The sequence below is a fragment of the Ustilaginoidea virens genome, chromosome 5 (genome assembly GCF_000687475.1).
Source record: "Ustilaginoidea virens chromosome 5, complete sequence".
Taxonomy (NCBI): domain Eukaryota; kingdom Fungi; phylum Ascomycota; class Sordariomycetes; order Hypocreales; family Clavicipitaceae; genus Ustilaginoidea; species Ustilaginoidea virens.
The window spans coordinates 4386886-4405434 of record NC_057320.1 but is presented as its reverse complement, the minus strand read 5'-3'; the positions used below and the strand labels follow the sequence as shown (position 1 = coordinate 4405434).

General features: G+C 49.8%; 5 protein-coding genes across 5 annotated transcripts; 3 read left to right on the top strand and 2 right to left on the bottom strand.

The window, feature by feature from the left end:
* Window positions 1-6849: 6849 nt before the first annotated feature.
* Window positions 6850-7227, top strand: UV8b_06901 (uncharacterized protein; the record flags this gene model as incomplete). Its single annotated transcript, XM_043144398.1, has 2 exons — window positions 6850-6973; window positions 7034-7227. The coding sequence occupies 2 exons, from the start codon at window positions 6850-6852 to the stop codon at window positions 7225-7227; spliced, it is 318 nt and encodes a 105-aa protein (XP_043000333.1).
* Window positions 7228-7997: 770 nt separating this feature from the next.
* On the bottom strand, window positions 7998-9822 carry UV8b_06900 (uncharacterized protein; the record flags this gene model as incomplete). Its single annotated transcript, XM_043144397.1, has 2 exons — window positions 7998-9464; window positions 9550-9822. The coding sequence occupies 2 exons, from the start codon at window positions 9820-9822 to the stop codon at window positions 7998-8000; spliced, it is 1740 nt and encodes a 579-aa protein (XP_043000332.1).
* A 703-nt stretch (window positions 9823-10525) lies between these two features.
* UV8b_06899 (uncharacterized protein) lies at window positions 10526-12700 on the top strand (the record flags this gene model as incomplete). Its single annotated transcript, XM_043144396.1, has 4 exons — window positions 10526-10753; window positions 10850-10962; window positions 11044-11704; window positions 11774-12700. 4 exons carry the CDS (start codon window positions 10526-10528, stop codon window positions 12698-12700), a joined length of 1929 nt encoding a protein of 642 aa, XP_043000331.1.
* A 1337-nt stretch (window positions 12701-14037) lies between these two features.
* UV8b_06898 (uncharacterized protein) lies at window positions 14038-15817 on the top strand (the record flags this gene model as incomplete). Its single annotated transcript, XM_043144395.1, has 2 exons — window positions 14038-15683; window positions 15760-15817. The coding sequence occupies 2 exons, from the start codon at window positions 14038-14040 to the stop codon at window positions 15815-15817; spliced, it is 1704 nt and encodes a 567-aa protein (XP_043000330.1).
* Window positions 15818-15942: 125 nt separating this feature from the next.
* Window positions 15943-17459, bottom strand: UV8b_06897 (uncharacterized protein; the record flags this gene model as incomplete). Its single annotated transcript, XM_043144394.1, has 3 exons — window positions 15943-16155; window positions 16232-16588; window positions 16722-17459. The coding sequence occupies 3 exons, from the start codon at window positions 17457-17459 to the stop codon at window positions 15943-15945; spliced, it is 1308 nt and encodes a 435-aa protein (XP_043000329.1).
* Between the last annotated feature and the right edge of the window lie 1090 nt (window positions 17460-18549).

Genomic DNA, 18549 nt, shown 5'->3' with positions numbered 1-18549 from the left:
GCACTTGCTCGCTCTTGCTCCAGGTGGCCGGGTATCGGCGGGGATACCGGTGGATCATCACATGTATCGGGAATGTCCGGATACGAATGTGGCACATATAACCGAGGGAACAGTAGCCCCTTAGGGTTACCCCCGTGCCCACTATAAATAGCTGGTGACCTAAGTACTATTGAGACAGGTCAGGTCAACCCTTTACAATATACCGCTTTCTCTCCCTGCTTCCTAATATGGTAGCAATTGTATAAAATAATATAATAACCTTATTCTCATCCTTTTGTTAGGTGCCACAGCACTATATCGTTCGATATCTAAGATTATACTACGGTTACCGCCTTTATCGGATACCTATTGAGGTATGATAGTAGATTCCTGCTAGATCTATTAAAACCTCGTATTGCTATTATACTCATATGGCCTCCCATAATAAAAAGGAAGCTATTCAAAAGATCGCAATACTTTTCGTAGTTCAACTTTATCTATAATTGACCTATTCAGTCAGATAATTAGCCTTTCGTGCCTAGAATATTGCAGATAGCAAAGATAGGTACTAATACGGTTAATTACAATAAACCTGCATATATTCTAACATCCCGATACGAGTGGGATATCTGGTATGATTATATTCGGAGCGAGGCTTAGGCAAGGAAGGTATGGGATCTTATTAATCCTGATCAAACGATAATCCTTAATAAACCTGAGGATATTTCGCTCCGACTATATCGACCTATTCCGGTATTATCGGCAGAAGAGACACTAATAGAAAGTGGTCCTTCTAGTAATACTAAGGCAGCCTTAGCGTCAAGGGCAGTATCTAGAGTAACGCGAAGCTATTCATAGCCAGACCAATAGCCAGAAGACCCGAATAACTATTTTAAATAGAGATAAATCCCGGACGGCCTAGGCCCTAACGAATGGGTTAATTATATTAATAACTTATTAAGAAACGACCGGCACGATTATACTAAGCTAGAATAGGCCCTTTCTAAATATATAGAGTGGTTTAATATAACCCTCGGCCTAGAATTTAAGCAGATAATAGTAATAAGGTCGATAATAAGGGATAAATTATATATCCTAATTAAACGTATATAGCCGGTAAAGACCGCTATTACCGAGCACATTATATAGCGCTTTATTTAGGTCATAGAGCGGAATCTCAATAAATATAATGTTTTAGAATGGCTTAGTAAAGTATTAACTATTTACAACCGACTAGAACAAAGTGGCTTAATCCTCCTATCAGGGAATAAGCCTACTAATATATTAGCGAAAGCCCTCTCTCAGAAGTATCCTAGCATTCAGGATAATATTAATCGGGAAATTACCAGGGCCGAAAAGCGAGGGCAATATATTAATTTTCGTGAGATTATTAAAGATATAAGGCAGTAGGTAGAGCTTTAAGAAAAAAGGAATATTACTCCCAAAGGGAAGTATACTATATTTACTATTAAAGGAAAGCCTTCGTTAAAGGCTGCCGCCGCCCCTAGGAATACTACCGATATAGCTTTAGCTTTAGCTTTAAAGGAACCATCGTCAGAATCAATACCCTATAAATACTATAAGCAACCATATATAAAAAAGAAGGGACCGCATTATAAAAGCTATTAGGCTCTTATTCCTTCTTTAGCGCCTAATAAGTTCCGCTTAAAGATTCAAAAGGAAACCAAAAAGGCCGTAATAGCAAAAATAAAGTAGGAAAGTAAAGAAGTGCAAGCTATATTTAAGGCCTTCTAAGATATATATAATAACGACAATAATAATAATAAGAATAACTCAACTAAATCGAAGGGAAAAAAAAAAGAGAAGTAGGCCTTTACCATAAAAGGTATTTCCACTAAGTCCTTCTCTAACGAGTCTCCTGCTTTATAAGCTTATATTATCGTTAATATTAGTGTAATAGCATATATATTCAACGACAAAAAGTAGTTTCTATATATTAATAAAGCTATTAATTAGCATATTCGAGGTATATCGGGCACTACTAGGGTCTAAAATATTAGAACCGTTTAAATCGTACTAGAAGATAGACAAATTATTACCTTTACCGATATTCTATATATTCCTAGGATATTCATCAATATTCTTTCCGAATTATTAATAAAAAAGAAAGGATTATATTAGAATACCGAGACAGATAGAATTTACCTCAAGAAAGGAAAAATACAAGAAAATATCTTTTAGATCCACCGAATTAAAGAAAAACCTTATATTCTATATTAGGTAGGCGGAAACGATATACCCGCAAGCGAATTTCTTATAAGGGCTTAGAATTTCAGAAAAGAAAAGCCTTAATATACCTATTTAGCTTAAGGAGATAATCGCCAGCCGAAGATTTCGATAAAAACACCTTATACTATATAGCACGCCCGATTTAGGCACCCAGGAAGGGATCTAATAGATCATATCTTTAAGGATATATTAAATATACCTCCTAAATAGGCAAAATCGGATTATAAGGTTTATAGCAGCGTGAAAATTACGCAGTAGATTTCATAATGCCCATAAGAGGCATTAATACCTTAGGAACCCTTTAAGGTTATATCTTTTAACCTTTTCGTATAATCACCTACTTTTAACGGTAATAAATACATCGCGTTATTCACCTGCCGATTTATAGGAATAAGGTTAATATTCATAATACTTAGGAAATCAGACCTTCTAGGTTATTAACTAACCTTCGAGTATTAAGTTCTACGCCTATATAACGTGAAAATCGCGATGGTTATCTCTAATAACGAAATAGCGCTTTAGATATCACGAAGTCAGGAAGAAGCTAGGCAAAAAGGTATTATGCTTTAGTTATCAAGCCTTAGTTACCAATATTAGAACAGTCATACTAAACGTTCTAGGGGGATATTAAAGACGAAGATATCGCTTTTAAGCACTTAAGCAGGATTTCCTAAGGAATTATAGCCTATTACGGCAGAAGCAGCGGTTTACCTATTAAATCGTATGCCTAGGAAGTCAGGAAGACCTTACAATAGTTGGAAATTACTACTCTAAATCCTTCAACTTTAGCTTTAATAGAATCGGCCTACCTAGGGACATCTACTGGAAGATATACGCCCTTAAATTCACTACCTTCGCGCTTACGGATATAAGGCCTATATAATAATAAGGGATAGGATATTATACGCCAGTCTAAAGCTTAATCAGAGGGCTTATATCGGCTACTTAGTAGGATATATCTCTACTACTTAATACCTAATTTAGGTACCTTCATTAAAGAGAAGCTATTAGTTCAACTCAAGCTATATTATATTTAATAAGATAATCTTCTATAAGGATAAGGACTAATTGCCAATACCAACTAAATAGAGGGAGGACCTTAATACCTTTATTAGTAATATTAAGGAAACCCCTATCATTAATAACTTTAAGCTTATTGCATCAGGGAATTTAATTAAGAACCCCTTTACTAACGAGGTTGCCCCTAAATAGGGTACAAATAAGGCTATTAATTAGGGTACTATACCAATTAATGCGATTAAGGCTATTAATAATGCCCCTTAACCTACTGCTATTGACTTAAAGGTTATAGACTACCCCAAAAAGTCGATCGCTTAAATATTGCTTCTATTACCGCTATTTTCGCCTAAGCCGGACGATTAGACTAAGCTAATACCTCCCCTCGATAATATATTCTATATTAGGGTTAAAAATATTAAAAGGAAGGATCATAAGGTCTTTACGGCAGCTATAATGAAGCCGTTGGCTATAATAGAAGCCCCTTATATCACAAATATGCCTAAAAAGCCGGCGATATAGAGAGAGCTTTAAAAGCATCCTAAGCGTAAGGAATTTATCGCTACTACTAAGGAAGAATACAGTAAGATCACCAATAGGGAGATTAGGTATATTATTTATCGGAATGATTTATCTATAGACCCTAAGATTAAGCTATTAGACCTAAAGTGGGTATTCGCCTATAAATAGGACCAAAATGGCTTCCTTACTAGTTATAAGGCCTAATTATATATTTATAGTAATTAACAACCTTTTGACCTTCGTAATACCCAGGCTACTATGCTCGCAGTACGCACTTTTCGCCTCCTAATAGCCCTAACGTATTACTTTAACCTAGATACGCACCAATACGACTTCATTACAGCCTTCCTGAATATACTATTTAACGAGACTATCTATTGCAAGCAGCCTAATGGATTTTACGATAGTTATTCGTATATCAAGCTATTATATACCCTCTACGGGCTTTAAAGGTCGCTATTACTATAATTTAAGGAGCTATTACGATTCCTAATAGAAAGGGGCTTTATATAGGTCTGCGAGGACCCCTATATCTTTATTAACGATACCCTTATTATATTCTTCTATATGGATAACCTAGTCGTCCTATACTATAAGTCACGAGTAGAGGCATTTAAGTCATTTTATACTATATTAATGGGCGCTTTTAAGATCAAGAACCTCGGCAAGTTATATTAGTTCCTAGCGATTGAGGTTATTTGCAATTATACGGAAGGGAAGCTATAGCTTACCTAAAGGGCATACTTTAATAAGCTCGCGATTAAATATAACCTTACCTCCTTTAACGGAAAAGAACCCCTTAAGCACCCATTAAACGCCATAAGATTTAAAAAGTATAATAGAACGGCTAAACCCAATAATACCTAGCGATACCAGTTAATAGTAGGATTATTAGTATATCCGATTATAATTACTAGGCCTAAATTAGGCTATATCGGATCGCAGCTTTCCTGCTTCTTTTAAAATCCTAGTCTAGACCATTTGCATGCGGCAAGGAAGGCCCTTGACTATAGCTATACTTAGAAGAACACTACTATTAAATTTAATACCGATAACCCGGAAATATAGGCATATTTAGATGCATCTTTTGCTGACGATATTACATCCCGACGTAACTCACAAGGATATATAATTAAGCTATTTAGTGGCCCGATTGTATATAAAGCTAGTCAATAGGATACAGTAACAACATCATCTACAGAGGCTGAATTGCTAGCGATTTTATATACTGCGAAAGAGGTTATTGCGTTCCGTAGGCTCTATAAGGAAGTTAGGCTTTATTTGGTATAAGATATCCCTACTATTTAGTGCGATAACATCTAGACTATTCGCCTATTAAAGGAAGAGTTTTTCAAATTTGTAACCTAGCTCCATCACATTAATATTCATTATTACTAGTTGCAGCAGGAAGTCCAGAAAGGCTCTATTAATATTACGTGGGTTCCTATAGGTAATATAATCGCTAACGGTTTTACTAAGCCCCTAATAGGCCAGAAATTTAAAACCTTCTGCCGTTAGCTAGGGCTAGTAGTATTAAAAGGCTCCCGCGATGCCAGGCAGTCTTACGATATTCATCGTAATATTAAGGAAATGCCTCATAAAGAGGATAATGAAAAGCCTCACTAAATAGATTAAGAAAATGCATTTCAATAGCTGCATACGTTTTCCTGCGTGGACCTAAATTTTGTGGTTTATTGTTATTTTCTGTTGAAATCAGCGCCTTTTTAGCTGTATTTTGGTACTGGCCTCGCTACCGTACGACGTCTCTACGTTGAGATATCGCGGTGGCTATACCAGGCGCTACGGTGGGGCACAGCGCCCCACAACGCCGATTACAGTGGGCCACAGCGCCGGTCACGGCACCGGCACAGCGCCCCACAGCCGGCCACAGCGGCCGGTCACAGCGGGCCACAGGGCCCACAACAGGCGGCGCATTTCTACGGGATTACCAAATAGGCAAACCTTGCTAATAATCAGCACTTTCGGCCTTCTACATACAGTCACCCGCTACACCGCGCCTTTACGGCACACCGGTATAGGGCTTCCGGCCCGTACGGCACACCGATATAGGGCTTCCGGCCCGTACGGCAGGCTGTTATAGGGCATCCGGCACACCGCTACAAGCCACTGGGCTTGGTTGGGTAGGCATTGGGTAGGATATTGGGCACAGACTGGGCACGGTTGGGCAGACCGACTTTTCGTCGGTTTTTTCGCTATTTTTGCGGTTTTTCATTATTTTCAACCACTTCTTCAAGATGGTAGAAATATGCCCAAAATTCCCTCTTTCTAGCTAGAATAGTCACCAACAATTAGAATCAGATTTCCCTGACATCTTTGCTCTGGTCAACCTCTTGTGTGTGCGTTTTTAATCTTTAACCAGCTTGTTTTATTCTGCAACGCCTTGTACGCCACTGTCGGTACTTAGTATACTTTCCAACAGTGTTCTAAGTCACCATTTTGCAACATTTTCTATTGTCTTTTATATTCCTTATAATGATATATGCGAATAGGGGCATTTTTACCCCTAAGGGTTGCTTTCAATAATAGCGCCTCCACCGCTCTTCTTACTACGGTATAATGACTTCTATAGTTCTATTTACTATCTTATTTTCTATAGGAATTAGCTATATAGCAAGATATGCTCGATAAAGTATATCCTAGGGGGGTGTGTCGGCAGGGATACCGGTGGATCATCACATGTGTCGGGAATATCCGGATACGAATATGGCATATATAACCGAGGGAACAGTAGCCCCTTAGGGTTACCCCCATGCCCACTATAAATAGCTGGTGACCTGAGTACTGTTGAGACAGGTCAGGTCAACCCTTTATAATATACCGCTTTCTCTCCCTGCTTCCTGACACCGGGCCCTCCTGCTTTGACGTCATCATCATCAGCAATCCGGCACGCCAAGACAAGACGTCGCCCTGCCCCTTGTGCCTTGATTTCTGTGCCTGCCGTCTGGTCGTTTCTCGTCTCCCAAGCCTTCGCTGCGCTTGTTCTCGCAGCACGCGAGCCTCGGACCGCGCAGCTTTACGTACGCTTCATCGAAATTCAAATCTCGACACCAGCTAGCGATAATGGCCGTCGACGCCGATGCTCAAGACTCCCTTCCGCCAACCTTGAAGCCTCAATTGGACCAAGCGGCTGTAGACCAGCGCGAGCGAGAACACACTCCAAAGCCAAATCCAGTCGTGCAAAAGAGTACTGCAATTCTCACCATTTGGGCCCATCCCTCCGACGTCGCAACTAACTCGGTTCCAGTCACCGAATGCTTTCCTCCCGCGTCCAAGATGCTCGGACCCAAGGACGACAAGGCCCACGAGCAAGCTCATCCTCCCGGCCCGCCAGACCGGCCAGAACACGACGCCAAGATTGAGAGATTTGTTCGTGACCAGCACAGGAGCAAACAGCCAGGAGGCGACCTCGTCGAGGTAGCGCAGGATGGAGGGAGCTGACGGAGGGGTTGATCCACGGGGTGGCCGCAGGGTACATAGGAGAACCTGGCCGATCAACAAGCCGGCTTGCGATGAACCGATGAACCCATTGGCAAAACGCCCGGGGTGTAGGCGTCACAGGGTGTCAATCAGATGGCACGCATTGTGACGAGTCACGGTACATAATCGTAGAGGCGGTGCAGCAACACGTCCTACAGTTTTGGTATGCTTTCACAAACAAATTAAAAAAAAACCCCCTTTCCTGCAAAGTGTGGTTCTTGGTCGAGACTTGTCCCCCCTTCTTGGCATTATTCCGCCTACGGCTACCGCCAGCAAGTGACGGTCTTGCGGAAAATTTCCTATATCCAAGGGTTTTACTCTTCTGAGCGATTCCCATGTAGGGAAAGGCAACGCGACACCGTGGGATGGTCTGGGTGAAGGTCGTGGCAGCTCAGTTGGCTTTTTGATGAAGAAGAAGGAAAGAAAAGAGGAAAAAGTTTCGCGGGCTGTGCGGGCCTTAAGAACGGCGGGGAGGTGTGGATACAGGGGGCTGGCTAGTCCTGTTTGGGGAGCCGGCTGAGTCAGCTGGCCGATCAAGTTGACGGCGGAATCAGCCCGTACGAATTTCACTCGGAAATAACAAGGAGACAACAAGGAGAAAAGGGGAGAAAAAGAGGGAGAAAAAAAAGGAAAAGGAAAAGGAAAAAAAAAAAAAAGTCTATCGTTGCCTCGTCTTTCCGCTCTGCGCCATCTTGGACATTGCTGTGCCCTCGTCCATCGTTCATTTCCTTCTACGGCTTCCTCAACCCGTTGCCGAGCAATTCGTCGCCCACTTCGGATATCAGCTTCTCCTTCGGAAACTGCTTCCTTTTGGCCTTGATCAGCTCCTGCGCGTCCAACGCCCTCAACAAGTCGGCCAATTCTCCGTCTAGACTGGTTCCAAATACAAGATGACCCAGCGCGGACAGCATGCCCTGCAGCGCTTCCATCGACTTCGTTTCCTGGCCGATGGCTTCCACAAGTGCGGCTGCCAACTCCACCTCGTCCTTCTCTGGAAGCGCGTCATCGGCACCGCCCTTCCTGGCTCGACGGTTCGCCAGAGCAATGTTGAACAGGAGGGACGACGACGCCACGCGCACGCTGTTGTGCGCGTCGTCTAGAAAGCTCGTCGATACTAAGCGGACCAGGGATGTCCGCAGAGTCGCGTTGCGGAGAGCTTGGGCGTGAAACAGTGGTGTTGAGAACATGTTGCACGCCAGTTGCACCGTCACCAACCGCAGGGCATAAGGACACGAATCTTGGCTATTGACCGCACCCAGGACAGCCTCGATTGTCCTGTGGCTCGATTCCTCCGCGTAATAGGCACTCACGCGAGGGTCGGCAAGAGCGCATCGGAATAGGTCAATCACGGCAAACGGAATCTCTGGAGCCGCGGCTGAAACTGCCTCGTGGATGAATCCAGACAGTTCCTCCAGGTCTGGGAGAAGTGCGTCCTGCGGACCCACGCTGTCTCTCGTCTCGATAAACTGCTTGAGCTTTTTCAACCGGGCATCGTTGGCTATTCGATCCCCCATCTTGGCGTCGAGTTTTGCCAGAGGCGGCATTTTGGAGTACAGTATAGGCTTGACGGCCGGGTTGGAAAAAGTCGGTAGGCGTAGTCTCTCGTGCGGGTGGTGCGGATGGGCCATTTGCGCAAGCAGTTGCACGTTTCCGCGCAAGGCTGCCTGATCTGCTCCGCTCCACCTGTTCTCCTCTTTCCCTCTGAGCAGCGTGACAAAGGTCGGCGTGGCTCGGACAGAGTAGTTTTGCGCAATGTCCAGGGATGCGGGTTGGCTGACGTCAACCTTGATGAAGGTGACTTGTGCGCCAAGCTCATCGGCCAGCTGATCGTAGAGAGGGTACATCATCTTGCAAGGCGGGCAGGTTGCCGAGGTGAAGAAGACAATGGCGCAGGACTGCGTCGCGCCGTGCAAGAGCTGAGATAGTTGGTCCGACGTCGATGCCGTCTTGACGCCGTGGGCCTTGGCTCCGTGAGAAGGGGCTGCTGCCGCCGCGCCTTGTTCCAACCCCAGGATGGACCCGTTTGATCGCCTGGCGTTCACGCCCTGCACGAGCTGTGGCAGCAGCATCCGGCCCATGGGCGAGTCCAGCACGGCTTGCGGCATGCTCGAAATGTGGCTCGGTATGCCCCTGCCAACCAGGAAGTTGGCAAACGAGTCGCTAAAGTTGTTGCAGTTGTGGCGGAACAGGTCGTATGCCTGGGGGGGGGGGGGGACCCAAAAGTCAGCCGCGCCAGGCAATCTCCAAGTTTGGGGGGGGGGGGGAATAAGTCCGGTAACTTGCCTCGACGGTGAATATCGGACGTAGAGAGTCCAAGTACTCGTCGATAATGTCCATGGGCAGGTTGGTGGTCCCGAGAGGAATCCTCTCCATGGGCTTGCCCAGATGCGATGACCCGGGAGTGATGGCGACGATGCCGCCGTCGTAGACGTACTCGCGGCCGCTTAATTGAATCGACGTGTGGTAGATGGCGTCGAGCTGAAATCCGAGCAAGCCCATGGACATTTGGCGAGCCAGACCCCGAGACAGGTCGTAGACCAGCAGCTGGACCTCCATGACGGAGCAGGACAGCGAGAGGGCCGCGGGGAGCGCGAGGGGAGCGCCAACTTGGAGAAGAGTGATGTCCTAAACGATGCGGGTGGGCATTTCAAGAATCCCCGCGACGGGAACGGCTGTGGATCGTGGTATATCCAGCGTTGCGCTGCGCATGGGCTCAGCCGGTTGTTGTTCCTGGCAGGCAACAACATTCCTTGCGCAAGCCACCCGAACGGACGGGAAGCGAAGCTTCTGGACGGGGATTGGAGCTAACGATTCGCCGCTCAACATGCGGCTCTCTACTACTGTATGTACCTACCTACCTACCTTACATACCTACCTACCTCCTAGGTACATACAGTCGCTGGGCCTTTAGTGGCAGCGCCGCATGTCGCGACCTGCCTGGGCGTTTGTGGGGGGTTTGTCAATATGTTGTACATACATAACAATAACATACATAACATAACCAAGAGTTTCAATAGTCCCTATTTGTTCATCTCATCAGCCCAACTTGGTGCCCCCGTGTTGTTGCATGCGCACTGCGATGTGAGCGTTAGTCTCAAAAAGGTATGTAGGTAGGTAATTAATCGATGGCAGGTACCGGCCGGACAGTGGAAGTGGAAGTGGACATAGTTGACACAAGGTCCAGCAGCTGGCACTAACTAGAACAAGTAGGTAGGTAGAAGGTATGTAGAACAACCTGGTAAGCAACCGTTACGGGTACATGTTCCGGCTTTTAACTGCGCCCCGAGCCAGGAGCTCAATCCTCTTCAACAAGATGCCCGAAATAGTCGTTCGTTCCCGTCATCTGCCTGGCAAGAACAAGATGCTCAAATGCTTACTCCTCAGCGGCCTTGCAGGACTGTCTGCGGCCCAGTTCCCGCCGCCGTTGGAGGGGGTCAAGGTGCTCAAGTCCAAGCTTCACGAGAATGTGACGATTTCGTTCAAAGAGGCGAGTATTCCATGTCTTGCTCTTCCTCCGCCCACTGTCTTTTCCTCTTCTCCCATCTTGCAGAGACTGAAGCCCCCACGCTGATCGAATCTCAAGCCCGGGCTGTGCGAGACAACTCCCGGCGTCAAGTCGTATGCTGGCCACGTCCATCTGCCCCCGGGTTTGCTGGACGATGCGTCTGGTGAGAAGCAAAACTACCCCCTCAACACGTAAGTCCGGCTCAAGGGAAAAAGCCACGCAAGCCCCCGTGTCGTCGATTCGATTCATGGCGCTTACGGGCCGGTCAACAGCTTCTTCTGGTTCTTTGAAGCGCGGCATGATGCCGAAAACGCGCCGCTGGCCGTCTGGCTCAACGGCGGCCCCGGCGGTTCGTCCATGATGGGGCTGTTGCAAGAAAACGGCCCTTGCTTCGTGGGCAAGGACTCCAAGACCACCGTCCACAACCCGTGGAGTTGGAACAACCATGTCAACATGCTTTATATCGACCAACCCAACCAGGTGGGCTTCTCTTACGACACACCAACCAACGTCACCGTCCGCACGCATCTAGACCAGTCTCTTGAAATTATCCCCACCGACTTTTCCGAGACGTCGCCCCGGGTCAATCTGACAACCCGAGTTGGCACGGTGTCGAGCCAGAAGTCTTTGTACACTACCAACAGCACTGCCCAGGCAGCTCACGCTCTGTGGCACTTTTCCCAAATCTTCTTCACCGAGTTTCCTCACTACAAGCCCAAGGATGACCGTGTCAGCATGTGGGCTGAGAGTTACGGAGGCCATTACGGACCCGGGTTTATGCGCTTCTTCCAGCAGCAAAACGAAAAGATCCTCAATGGCTCCATCGACGTTGCCCACGCGCACTTCCTCCACCTGGACACCCTGGGTATCGTAAACGGTTATGTTGACGCCGTCATTCAGGAGGAGGCCTCCATCATCTTTGCGTTCAACAATGTAAGGAACATGGACCAATGACGCCCGAGGGGCGATGTGATAATGGCAGGACACTAACATTCTCTCCAGACATACGGCATTCAGGCCATCAACCAAACCGTGCACGATGCCCTGATGCACAACTACACCCGCTCCGGCGGCTGCCGGGATCAAATCATTCAATGCCAGAAGGAGCTCGTTGGCCTGGACAAGAGCATCGTCCACGCTGCCAAGGAGCTTCCCCGCACGCTCTGCTCAACCATGCAAGACGCGTGTCTTTCAAGCGGCGAGGAGGCGTTCCAAGAGAGCAATAACGCTCGCTTCGACATTGCGCACCCAAAGCACGACCCCTTCCCGCCACCACACATGCACGGCTACCTCACCGACGACAAGGTTCTCGCGGCCATTGGCAGCCCTGTCAACTTCACCTGGGTCTCGGAAACTGTCTCGGACAATTTCATGAGCACCCTGGACATTGTCCACGGCGGGTTCCTAGACGCCGTCGGCTACCTGCTCGACTCCGGAGTCAAGGTGCACATGATGTACGGCGACCGCGACTTTGCCTGCAACTGGATCGGTGGCGAGATGGCCTCTCTTGCTGTGCCGTACTCCCGTGCCCAGGACTTCAAAAGGGCTGGGTACGCCGACATGGTCACCTCTGCTGGCGTGGGGGGTCTCACCCGCCAAGTCGGCAACTTTAGCTTCACCCGCGTCTTCCAGGCCGGCCACGAGGTCCCCATGTATCAGCCCGAGGCGGCATACGAGATCTTCATGAGAGCGCTCTTCAATCGTGACATCCCCACTGGCAAGGTACCCGTCCACGACGAGCTGTCTACTGTTGGTCCCTCAAGCACGTGGCATGTGAAGCAGACTGCCCCCGAGCCACCCTCTCCCAGGTGTTATGTCCTGATGCCCGAAACTTGCACTCCTGAAACGTGGGAAAGGGTCATGGCAGGTGAGGTTACCGTCAAGGACTTTTTCGTGGCCGAGGATGAGCATCATGACGGCGAATTATAGTGAGCGCCTCGATTGATGGCTTCCGACACCCACCTGAGTAGTTAGTTGTCATGACTAGAAGCAGCGTTTTCGTCTTGGCTTGAAGCCAACATGTGCGGGTGATTGATGCTTCCCATTCTCGCGCTCGAAACAGATACAGGCCGGCGGCATCCTCCGAGCAAGAACCTTGTGGAATTACCCTCCCCTACCTTTTCGATGCGCAGCAACGGGTCGTAAAGAAAGGAGACCACGGGGACCATGCAAGCAGGTGCGTCGCAATGTCGAGAGGTTGTTTTTGTTGAACTGCAAGGGATGACAGTCCCCGCCAGTGGCGAGCAACTATGCGCGTGCCACGAGGGCACTCTAGTCCAAGGAAGGGAGAGGCAAGGCGGATCTGGTGTACAAAGGCAAAATGATGGTAAAAAACCAATGCTCATTTTGTTTGATGATTCAGTGCGCCCGATGAATTTGATTAGGGATTGATGAATCTCGCAAAGTTGTTGGGCACACGCAACCTTGCCTCAGCACGGAGTACTGGAGTACTCTGAAGTACGGATACACGGCCTATAGTGGCAGACTGCAGATGTCAATCAGATATCGGTTACGCCCCAGGCACCAGGTTCCTGGGACCCTCTTTTTAGCTACCGGCCTAAGGGGGTAGGTAGACCGGACTTTTCCTTGGTGAGCATTCGTCGAGGTATCCGGAACTTCATAAGAACTTGAAAGCTCGTGCTCATATCGTCATTGGAGTCAAAGATGGTCTTTCTTGGAAGTGAGTTGGTGTTGCTTCTATTTCATTTTTACATCTTTGGAGAAGGGAATCTCAAGCCGGGAAACCCAAATGATGGTCAGAGGGAAATCATTCCCAGGGAGGCGTCCGTCTTTGCCACGGTGGCGGCTCAACCCCTTTATATGCTTAACCTCTTTGGGAGATACATCCTGGGGACCATCCCGTACCTGTTACAGCACACACCTTGAGCGCGCCGCGCTTGATACGTATTTTCGCACGGCTGGGGTGGATAGGCGCACCTCACATTGGCTTCGCTGATTCGTCAAGACGTACGTTCCGTCGTTTCTTCCCACCTGAAGAAGTACATACCTCCCTCCTTGGGTACCAGTATGCTGTAACTACTCCTCGTCCCTTCCGTAATCCCCTTTTCGAGTGCAGGTCCTTGCTTGCGTGGCTTCGTCTTTGCCGCCTTCTCTCCTTTGGTCGGTCCGATTCGATATCCCCTTTGCGTTTCTCTACATTCTCTCGTAATTCTTCAGTGCCGTAGCTCGGGTTCGACTTGCAGCGGCGCCACTCGTTTCCTTTTTCTTTATGAACAGCATTCGCTCCTGTCCGGGCGCCCTTTGTCATGCGAAAACAGTCGGTCTCGCTGCCGACTAGACATTTTGCACACGACCCTTACGAGAAACCTGGTCGATACGAAAACGGCCGTCCCCAAGGCGCTCTGGCGAGAATGAAGGAACAGTGGATGACCCAATCGCAAAGGGCGCGATGGGTCAAAACCGCTGCCATCCTTTTTGCCGTCTGCCTCGTCTTTTACTGGCTGTCCCCTCGAGATGTTGCGGTCCATGACGCAGTTGCCCACAAGACCCCCAGCACCGGCGGCAGCAGCAGCAGCAGCAGCGGCAGCGGCAGCGGCAGCAAGTTCAACAACAACGGAAAGGACGTGACCCTTAGCGACGGTCCTGATGGAACGGCGCGATGCTCCAAGTCGTATTCCAAAGACAAGCCGCTTGTGCAATACGTCCTCATGATCGATGCCGGCAGCACTGGATCTCGAATTCACGTTTACAAGTTCAACAACTGCGGTCCGGTCCCGGAACTCGAGAAGGAAGAGTTCGAGATGACCAAGAAGGAGGTTGGCGGCCTCAGCAAGTACGCCGACGACCCAGTCGCCGCCGCCAAAACCCTGGATCCCCTTCTCGCCGTTGCCATGAAACACGTTCCCGACAGGCTCAAGGGGTGTAGCCCCGTCGCGGTTAAAGCTACGGCCGGTTTGCGCAAGATTGGGCCCGAAAAGTCAGAGGCCATCCTCAAGCAGGTCCGCCAACACCTCGAACACGATTACCCCTTCCCCGTCGTCACCGACGAAAAGGGCGGTGTTTCCGTCATGGATGGTGCCGATGAGGGTGTCTACGCTTGGATCACGACCAACTATCTCCTCGGCAAGATTGGCGGACCCGACAAGTCCGAGACTGCCGCCGTCTTTGACCTGGGCGGCGGCTCCACGCAGATCGTCTTCCAGCCCACCTTCAAGCCCGCCAAGAACGGAGGCATGCCCGAGAAGCTCGCTGAAGGCGATCACAGGTTTGCCCTCGACTTTGGCGGTCAGAAATTCGAACTCTATCAGCACTCCCACTTGGGGTATGGATTGATGGAGGCGCGCAACGCCATTCACCGACTCCTCGTCAACGACATGGCCAAGGCTAAGAACGGGGACAAGTCGTGGGAGTCAAAGGCCATCGTCCACCCCTGCATCACCCCTGGCCGAACTCGCGAGATCGAGGTCGAATTCGACAAGGAGACCAAGAAGACGTACAACTTTACCGGCCCGGCAGAGCCCTCTGCCTCCCACGCCTCCCAATGTCGCAGTCTTGCGGAGCGAATCCTGCAAAAGGACAAGGACTGCAAGCTTGCTCCCTGTTCGTTCAACGGCGTCCACCAGCCTTCGCTTTCCAAGACTTTCGCCAAGGAGGATGTGTACATCTTCTCGTACTTTTACGACCGCACCCATCCCCTCGGTATGCCGGATTCCTTCACCATCCGTGAGCTGCATGATCTCGCCCAAACCGTCTGCAAGGGCGAGACCGGCTGGGGCACCTTTGACAGCGTCCCTGGCGCTCTAGAAGAACTCAAGGGCCGCGAACAATACTGCCTGGATCTTAACTTTATGACCGTTCTTCTCCACCACGGCTACGATATGCCGATTGACCGAGAAGTCAAGATTGCCAAGAAAATCAAGGGCAACGAGTTGGGCTGGTGCCTCGGCGCCAGGTAAGTTGATCGCTGTTCCACAACGGGCACAATAGGCATGCTCCTTTATCTGTCGTTGTTACTAACCAGTTTGTAGTCTTCCTCTGTTGGAAGCCGGTTCCGGATGGTCGTGCAGGATCAAGCAGATTTCATAGAAGAAGCATGTACCTGTCTGTGTTGATTATTTTTTTTGTCCTTTTTTTTTAACCTTTTTCCTTTACCTTTTTTTTCACCTCTTTTTTTGCCACGCATCATGCATGCCGTCTTCAAAAGGTCCCCATTACCGGGCGGAGAATGAGCCCCTATGATGTTCACGTAAGATGACAGAATGAGGAAGTCGGGATAAAGATTGGGACAGCTCTGCTGACGGCGGAATGATTATATTGTCCTTTGTCGTCCTAGTCATGAAGCAGGTCAGGCGTTGTCTCGGAAGAAGGCATGATGAGTTTTTCGGTTGGGGAAGGCCGGCCTGGCAGTCCGTCACAGACGACATCTTTATTGGAACACACCAGAACTTTATACTATATATAATACACAGGGCCCAAGGAGAACTAGACGGGCACCGTTACCATGTCCAAGACATCATCAACCACTTGTTCGGGTCCGACGTCTTTCAACAGCGCCGCCACGGCTGCCAAGGTGCTTCCCCATTGCATGCTGCGCTCATTTTCCGGCGTCGTGATTCGTATGCGGTGGAGGTAGATCTTTTTCGCAGCCATGCCGACCAGGGCAGGCGTCACGTAGTCCATGTTGTGGAGCGGCGCCAGACACCTGACCAGCTTATCAAAGTGTTTTGTAGCGGCTGGCGATATGCCGTCCCGTACCGCACGGTGCATGCGAAGAAACGATGTGATGTTCATCTGATATCGGACGACGTCGATGTCCATCTCGACCTGTTGACTGAGACGCGCAAGAAGGCTCACGTCCTGCACATTCCCGTCAGCGGTTTCTTTTTCTTTCTTTTGCGCCTCTTCTTTGTTCCTCCCGGTTTTGCCGGCTCGACGGACCCATCCGACGCTTCCTATGGTTTTTTTTTTTTTTTTTCTTCTTGTTTCTTACCGCTTCAGATATCGAGACGGTCCCCGGGGGCGCGCCCGCGTCTTTGCGCACCACGCTCTCCATGGACGCGCGCTCCGCATGCTCCTCGGCCTCCTCTACGTGGACGAAGCCCTGGCCGGGGTCGTGCCAGTGCGCCATGGAGAACGCGTCGTTCAGATGGGGGTTGAGCCGCCCGCCCCTCCCGGGAGCCTCTGCCGCCAGGACCGGTATGAACAGGAACCGCTTGGGGGCCGCCAGCACAGCCGTGTGGGTGAAGACGCGCCGCGTGCGGAGGAGCTCCAGCGCCTGGAGCTGCACGGGCCGCGGCGCGAGATGGAGGTTCTCGGCGACGACGCAGCCCGCCACCTGGCCGGGGCCGGGGCCGGGCCGGGGCGCCGCCGCCGCCGCCGAGCTTTGCAGGCGGGCGTCGTGGACGAAGTAGTCCGGGCGGCGGGCCGCAGCCGCGGGTGGGGGGGGTTCGCGCGGCGCCGAGAGGGCGGAGACGAAGTCGTCGAGGCTGGTGCGCGGGGTGCAGCGGACGACGGAGGGGGCGAGGCCGAAGGTGGTGGTGGCGATGAGGGAGAGCTCGCGGACGAGGGTGCCTGTCAGGGCGGACGGGGTGGCTATGATGGCGTGCTCGCGGGAGACGAGGCACAGGAGGAGGGCTAGTTGGAGGTCGCTGAGGTGGTGGACTTTGGAGAGAATGTCGGGGAGGTTGGCGGCGGCGGCGGCGGCGGCGGCGGTGCGAGCGCTGGCCATGGCGGGCGAGCGGGGGTCATGGAAGCGTTCTTGTCCGCTGAGGGAAGCGGGTAGCCGTTGCGCAGAGCTTGGGGCGAGCCTGCGGGTCGGGCCGGTCAAGACTCGTCGACCGGGCTCTTGTCCAGGCACGATGACCTCGAGGGGGGCTACAGCATCCGGAGAAGATCTGGTGTGTTTGTACTTCTGGCTGCACAAGCCCAATCGCGCGACCTGGGGGAGCCGGCTGGGCGAGGCCGGTACTTGCTCACCCCTGACCAATCCGCGTTCTTCCGCACCTCACCGCCTGACGTCACGTCCGAGGATGACGATTAATGTTGTGCGCTCGTCACGCCTTCAAAGTCGGTGGTCAGTAGGCTCAGCTCGACATGGAAAGCCACGTTACCCACCCTTTGATTGCCCTCACTGTTGTGAGCAATGCCGTGTAATAGTTCGGCACCAATGCCCAACTCGCATCATCATCATCAACATGCAGAAGAGTTGGTCCAATGATCGAGTCCAGTCCTAGCTAAGACCCTCCTACAGATTCTCCCCTGGAAATGCACTCGCGCGCAATGACGCTAATCCTAAAACGGAAGATGTACCTTTGCACATATTTTCTACTAGAAGCTACGTGCACATATTATCACGACTTTTGCCCGCACAAGAGCCTCAGAGGCGTCCAAGGAAACCAAGGAAACAGGAAGAGGCGCGTGATAAGGGCTAACAGCAGATCGAAAAGCTTTGAGCTGCTGTCCTAAGGATAGTAGGCACTATCAAGGCTCTATAGACCACGCAGCAATAGGCTACTGTGCATCATTATTATTATCGTCACTAATAGCCTTATCGAGCAGGCCCTTAACAACAGCATATTGGCCCGCTGTATCCTCATACCCTTTCTATAGAATAGCACTAGTACATCCAGTTACGCGCAATCCTGGCCCCGGGCTAAGTCCCTTATCTTTTCAGGTAAATCCCGAGATAGACTCTAGCTAGAAATAAACAAGGTTACTAGGTACTTTTAGAAAAATTGTGTGCCAAGGTATATCTTCCGTTCACGGCAATATCCTCCTGCGCGCGAGCTTGCCGCTCCAAGGCCAAGACCTTCCGCTCC